Below are 6,827 nucleotides of genomic sequence, written 5' to 3' on the forward strand. Positions count from 1 at the left end.
TCTTTGCACTTTAATACGAGGATGAAAGACACAAAGTCTGTTTTAAAAAGTAGCACTTCGGTTGGACTTTACCCGCCATCTTGTTTGATTCTATTTGTGCAGCGGCTTTTAAAAATGGGTGGTAATGAGTCAGACATGTATAAAAATAAATAGAAATCACCTTAAACTTTGAAGCGATCTCAAACCTGTGCTACGATCTCTGAGAAGAAACAGATCCTGAATTTAGATTTAGATTTGAAAAGGTGGGTAGGAATAAATGATCTTCCATCATATCTAGTGCGTATCTGAGTAAATTAATACATATGCTTAATATGTATATGACATAAAACAAAAGGTACTGGCAGTTCTGCCAATTAATTAAAATTCTGATTCATTTATGAGAATTTTTAATGATTTAAGAATACAGTTGTAGTCAAGTCTATCCTTCAAAGCAAATAATATAGATTTATAAATTATATTTTTGGCTAACAAATAAAAACAGCAGTTTAGCTTGAAAAGTTCCTATAAACTCCTCAGTACAAGGAAATGGAAAGAGATCTTTCATGCGATTAGCATGGCATCTATTAAAAAAACATGTTCAAGTATTTCAAGTATCAGAAATTAAATAAGCACACTAAAGTCTCCTAAAAAAGTGCAAAATATAATCACACAAAGCTGCATTTTTTTTTTAGAATTTACCTCAATAAGACACAATACTGATTAAATTTGCTCCACTGCTGCCTGCCATGATTCTCACTAGTCAATCAAAATGTGATCGATCATGGCGGTGAGACAAAAATTGAAAATGTATTTCAAAAAGTCGTCCAACATGGACAGAACCTGTTAGTCACAATGTGCAAATTTTTGTTTTGTTTTGACACCTTATTTGTGTCAACAATATTATTTATTAATTCAGTCTTGCTCAGTCGTTTTATAATCAGAAGAACTAGTAAAACAAAGCAGAACAAAAAAAAACACCACTTAACTAGAAAAGAATTCTTGCGTATGCTAGTACACTGAACCACGAAACGGGAAAATACTCATAAATAGAAATAATCAATAGCAAAAATATTAAAAATGATCTAGTGGCACGCTCATGATTGGAAGCATAAAGTTACCAGAACCTCATGCTACTAAAAGGTTTCACCAGGCAGACGTTTGATCAAACTTCATTCTTCTGTCCGCTAAGCTAATTGTGCGCTGCACAAAGAGCTCCTCTAACTTTAATATTACCAAAAAAACAAAAAAATCACTGCAAAAAAAACAACCTGCTGCTGGACAGCTGGAACAGGAGTAACGTTACTCAACACCTTTTCAGTAGAAATGAGTCCTTTACTCATCGGACAATAAGGGAGAACTTTCATGTCTATAAACACGTGATGCAAAGGGATTCTCAAACGTGGGCGGCGAGCTTCCCGTGGACACGGAACCGGTAAAGACACGTGTATTCGACGTGACCCCAGTTAGAGAGAACTCGCAGCTCCACGAACCGATACACCTCGTCACTGGGGTTCTGAGCGAGAGCAGGGGAGAGGGAGACAAATGGAAGAGATGAGTGGCGAGAGAGGTTAATGAAGAGTTAGACTGTATTCTGTTACTATGGAAACAGGAACGAGATGTACTGGTAAATAGTACGACGGGTTATTAGGGATGTTGCAGATAGAAAAGTGAAGGAGGGGAACATTTCTGCCAAAAATCTCAGAAATTGAAGGAGTTTAAAAAGTCAAAAGTTTGCTGGAAAAAAAACTTGCAAAAAAAAACAACATTTTTTGCAAGTCAAACATTTTCCACTTTTGATGCTCTGAAATTTCAATGTTTCTTTCTAGGAAACTTCTGAGATTAATCTAAAGTTTTTTAAGTTAGTTTTTTTTTCTAGAAAATTTTTGACTTTTCAAACTCTGAAACTTTGAAGTTCTTTTGTACAAAATTTTTGAGATGAATCTCAAAATTTCTGAAACTTCTGGTGGAAATTCACTCCTCTTTTTTAGTTTTTTTAAAAAAAATTTACAATATCCCTAAAACATCGCCGTATAACACAGACCAATTTGAACTTACAGGCAGTTTAAACGTCTGAGTTGACTCTCCGTCTTCATCATAAAAAAACTTCCCGAGCAGCGTTCCTTCTTCTGTGTCATTTTTCAATCCCTGGAAGAGAAAGAAACAGAGGAAAGCTGCTGTTAATGAAGCTCTATACATGTGTGTTAACGCAATTAATCACATTCTTTTTTTATTTTGTTTTTTTTTAAACAAAAGTCTTTGCGTGTTTCTGGTAAATCTGACGCACAACTACAAACAACAGCGATGGTTGACAAAGCCACTGGGAGTTCAATTTGACTTTTTTACTGAAGAAACTATTGTTGTGTGCAAGTTGTTTTTCTTTTTTAAATCAAGTTCCACCATTAGATAATAACAAAAATACAAAATATTAATCATAATAATATGTTTCATACAAGATTAGCAAAATGAAGGTTTGGAGCACAGTTAAGGCTCGGTTAGATCTTCTGAAATAGAAATGACATAATAAACACAGTGCATCACATTTGATTTATAAAAGTCAGCTCCAATATTTGCCAATGGATTTTTTTTACCCTCAATTTAAATACAGTGGGAGGGATGAATAAATCTCTACATTTTATATTTGCTAATGAACAAGCTGAAATAATTGCAGAAAGTTATCCATTACTGACATTTGAATCACTTATCATTTTTCCTCTTTTATGTTGCTGTGTGTTATTGTCATTTTTGTAACCGGCTGACTTGCTGCCTGAAAGGCATGTGGTGCCACAAATGTATTCCAATCAGCTGAAAGGAGAGATTTGTAGTGCAAAACGTGTCACTGACACTGCAGGGCAACCAGTCCCACCACAGAGTTATGTTTGAGCTACCAGGACACACAAAACAAAAAAATAACACGTGGAGCATCGTAGAACTCACGTAGACTTCAAAGTCTTTCGGTGCCGAGTCGATGTGGCCGGTGGGGGAGTTGTAGCGAGGCAGGTGGTCCAGAGTCACATGACTTATCCTGATGGGGTGAGACAGAGAGATGACCAGGGTGCCTTGGACGCCGTGGAACGCCCAGCATTTCCCAGGGAGCAGTACCGGGTAACCCTGGAGGGACAGCAGGCTTCGTTAGCAAGCCTGCCTGGGAAAGCTAACGTTTAGCGACGGAGCAAACAGGATGTGGTACCTGGATGACGGTGCGCGGGCTCTCAGACGGATACCAGAGAGGGAAACCAAAGACAACGAAGCATGCCGAGCGAATGCGATACGTCTCTGAACACCGCGTGCTGACGATGCTGGCACCTTCACAGACAGACACACACACATACACACACACACCCACACACAAAAAGACCGGGTTAATGGAAAGAAGAAACGGTCATTGTGCGTCTTCAATGCACAATTAAAAATAACAAGATATTTTACACATACTCAGAAGAACATTCAGATTGATATAAATATTTAAATATTTCTGGGGGGTGGAGGGTTTTTATTTGAAAAAATATAAAACCTAAGGAAGCCGAGAAATGCTGTATTTGCGTAGTTTATTTCTCCTCCTCAATATAACAAGATGTTTTGTTATCAGGAAATAACTTTTCTTCAGATAATAGCTTCTTCCGTTATCGTGATTTAGTTTTTCAATGGTTTTCTGGAGATAATGAGTTATGGTTACACACACATGCCATGACTTACACTTAGAAGTCCTCTCAGGCTGTCATGACAGGCAGAATGGAATCAGGCTTAAAACACACATACACACTAATCAACTTATCTCAACAAAGAGATCTGGAAATTAACTTATCTGGAGAAAACTATCATCAAATTAGTTCGTTATCTGGAGAAAACCATCGGGGGAAAGTATCTGTGGTCTCGGCTTCCGTACCAAACAGACTTGGTAGAGTTTTAAACACAAACATCATGCAGGAGATTTTAAACTTCTGACCTTGAGTCTCAAGAGCAAAGTCAGGCATTTTGTCCGCCTCTGGACGTCTACACCCTGTGCAGTCCATTTTGAACTCCAGCTTGTTTGTTTTCTGTTCCTGATTGAAGAACAGAGCCAACAGTAAGAAAGACACACAGTTAGGAGTTCACACTTCCATGACGATGTCCAGACTGGCTACCTTGATGCGGTCAGTGAGCCACTTCTCCATGGCCTGCTGGAGTTCTGGTGTGAGCTTGTTGTGGGCGGAGTCTGGAGGCGGCGTCGCCTGCATGGAGGACAGCTCCTGGGACAACTACGGCAACAGAGAGGAGCCTCGGTGAAACCGGAACAAAATGCTGGGGGAGGGAGGAAACGTCTCTGCCAGTCAGACACGTTTCYGTGGGTTACCTTGGCGTTCTGGGTCTCCAGAGTTTGGATCTTGAGGCTGAGGCTGGCGGCAGTGGAGCGGCTGTCCAGCTGATGATTATCCATCTGCTTCCCCAGACCAGAAACCTCCTGCTGCAGGAGGCGGCGGATGTCAGAGTCCGACTCGATCTTCGCCTTCAGGAAATCCACGTCCAGCTGAAGTTTCTCCTTCAGCTGCGGGAGAAAGATACAGAGAAGCTGGTGGGTGTGGATACTGCTGCTCCTTACGGGCAGGCAGTTATTTATCAAAATAATCACACACTCATTCTGCACATTGTGTACAGACTGAGCTATGAGAAAGTATTTGCCCTCCGCTCCCAACCCCACTCCCAGATTTCTTCTGTTTTGGCTCATTTAATTACTCTCACAATTCATATTCTCAGAGACATTTTAGTATCAAACTAAGATAAACACAAAACGCAGTTTTCCAATAATGATTTTATGTATTTCAAAAAAGTTATCAAAACCGACACATCGTGTTTAACTCTGAAAAAAAAGAAAGAAATCTGAGCAGATTTGAAATTTATCCATCAAAAAAAAAGAAACAAGTGCTATGTAAATAGAAGGTATAATTATTATTATTAAATCCCAGTGATGTCAGAAAATTAAAGTAATGAGGTTAAAATATTAGACATAAGAGCTATTAAATATATTTTTGTCATTGTATATAATCAAAGTTATTAAAAATAAAGCACGCTCGTTTTTAAACCTGCAACCGCAAATAAAAATCCAACAGAAAATCTTTAATTTCTGCAGTTTCACATCTCAGGCACCAGAGGTCACCATAGGCGCAGCTGAGATAAGTTAAACTGAACCTCATTTTCTTTTAAGAATCTTAAATAACAGAAACGTCTCATTAAAGGACGTTAAAAAAATAAAATGAATATAATAAAACAGGACACTGGATTTGGTTCAGCCAAATGAGAACAAATTCTCAGTTTTCCAGCCAATTTGCTGATACATAAATATAAAGACAATGCTTTCAGTCCAATTAAAATCTAAATTTGTTGATGGGTTAAAATGACATAATTTTGCTTCTGCTGTTATCATTGGTGAATGGATTCATTTAGCTGTTTTTTCCAAAAGTTTCTCCAACAAAACATACAAAAATCACTTTTGTATGCCATTTGTATGCTAAAATGCAATAATGACATTTTCTCTTTTTGTCAAGTGATCTCTGGCAGCTAAAGAGAAAATGAAGGTGAAGGTTGTTCTGATTTAGATTTTCCTTTACATTGTATGAATTGATCACCATAGATGCTGCCATGACAGCTGGATAAATGTACCAAAAAAAAAAAAAAGAGAGGAACAAACACAAAAGTAAGCCAACCTGACAGAGAAGCTGTTCCTGTTTCAGCTGAAGGGCCACCTGGGATAGAAAAACACAAACAGATTTAATAAAAATCTGTTTCTGGACCAGGGATCAGGCCTCGAATCCATTCTAAGCAACTTATTTTATTTATTGTTCGATACCATTTGCAATAACTAAATATTACAAATGTTAAATTTCTCTCTAGTTTTTTCTCTATTGATGCATTTCCTTTGTCTTACCAGAAAATCTTGCATCTTTGCTTGTACAGCAGCAGAAACGACATCTGGATCCTGGATGGAAGAAAAATATACTTTTAATAATCAACTCAAAGGTGAAAAGAAAACATCACAGCTGTGAGCAAAGCTAGAACACACGGCATCTTTTAAAACAAGCAGGTTGTAAATAAATGTTCACACCTCTTCATGCTCTCACTACTTACTAAAACCATATTTTGACTGTGGACATGATGCCCTTTCTACAAAGTACGTTATTATGTGACAGCAAACACAAACCTTCAGAAAGTTTGTTTTTTTCACGTCAGTCTAAATGTGAGTTGGAGTATTTAGCTAGAACTGGTTTTCACTTTAAAACTCTGCAGAGATCAGGCCTGCATGTGACTCATAAAGTAAAATGCAGCTTTTGAATTTACTCAGATTAACTTTTGTCTGATATCAGAATTTGTTTGAGAACCTGAAATATTTCCGTTTTACAAAGTAGCAAAAACTAGAGATGCACGGATCCACTTTATTCGCTTCCAATACCGATATCTGAAGTTTAGTATCAGCTGATACTGATCTGATACGGAAACACAGCTAACTGGATTAAAACGTTTCTTTTTTTTTTTTAAACACAGACATAAATGTACCGAATTACAAATGTATTTGATAACTCTGCACCAGTAAAGAAGACAGCTAATTACACAAATACCTTCACAAGCTTGTTGTGAAAAACAACTTTAATTTGTTCAGTCGGTAGAACAACCAATGTAAAATAAATAATAAAGAAACTGACAAAAACAACAGGCTGACAACCATGGCCAAACGCACACAAATAAACTGCAACACACTTCATTTCAATTGTTTCACAAAGTGCAATTAGGAATCCATCCATCCATCCATCCATCCATCCATCCATCCATCCATCCATCCATCCATCCATCCATCCATCCATCCATCCATCCATCCATCC

The 6,827-nt window shown here is 37.7% G+C and overlaps 1 protein-coding gene across 5 annotated transcripts in view; it reads right to left on the minus strand.

Moving 5' to 3' along the window:
* Positions 1-761: 761 nt before the first annotated feature.
* The window catches only part of LOC103477276 (SUN domain-containing protein 1), a 17,767-nt gene continuing 11,701 nt past the window's right edge, over positions 762-6,827 (minus strand). For all 5 annotated transcript variants that reach the window (XM_008430561.2, XM_008430328.2, XM_008430639.2 and 2 more), the window contains 9 exons: positions 5,879-5,929; positions 5,658-5,696; positions 4,310-4,501; positions 4,101-4,214; positions 3,923-4,019; positions 3,167-3,282; positions 2,914-3,087; positions 2,035-2,124; positions 762-1,492 (listed from right to left, as the gene is read on the minus strand). In XM_008430561.2, the coding sequence (XP_008428783.1) occupies positions 1,373-1,492; positions 2,035-2,124; positions 2,914-3,087; positions 3,167-3,282; positions 3,923-4,019; positions 4,101-4,214; positions 4,310-4,501; positions 5,658-5,696; positions 5,879-5,929 (993 nt within the window). In that variant the 3' untranslated portion in view covers positions 762-1,372. The remainder of the gene's footprint in view (positions 1,493-2,034; positions 2,125-2,913; positions 3,088-3,166; positions 3,283-3,922; positions 4,020-4,100; positions 4,215-4,309; positions 4,502-5,657; positions 5,697-5,878; positions 5,930-6,827) is intronic.

The sequence above is a fragment of the Poecilia reticulata genome, linkage group LG1 (assembly GCF_000633615.1).
Source record: "Poecilia reticulata strain Guanapo linkage group LG1, Guppy_female_1.0+MT, whole genome shotgun sequence".
In the NCBI taxonomy this organism is placed as follows: Eukaryota; Metazoa; Chordata; class Actinopteri; order Cyprinodontiformes; family Poeciliidae; genus Poecilia; species Poecilia reticulata.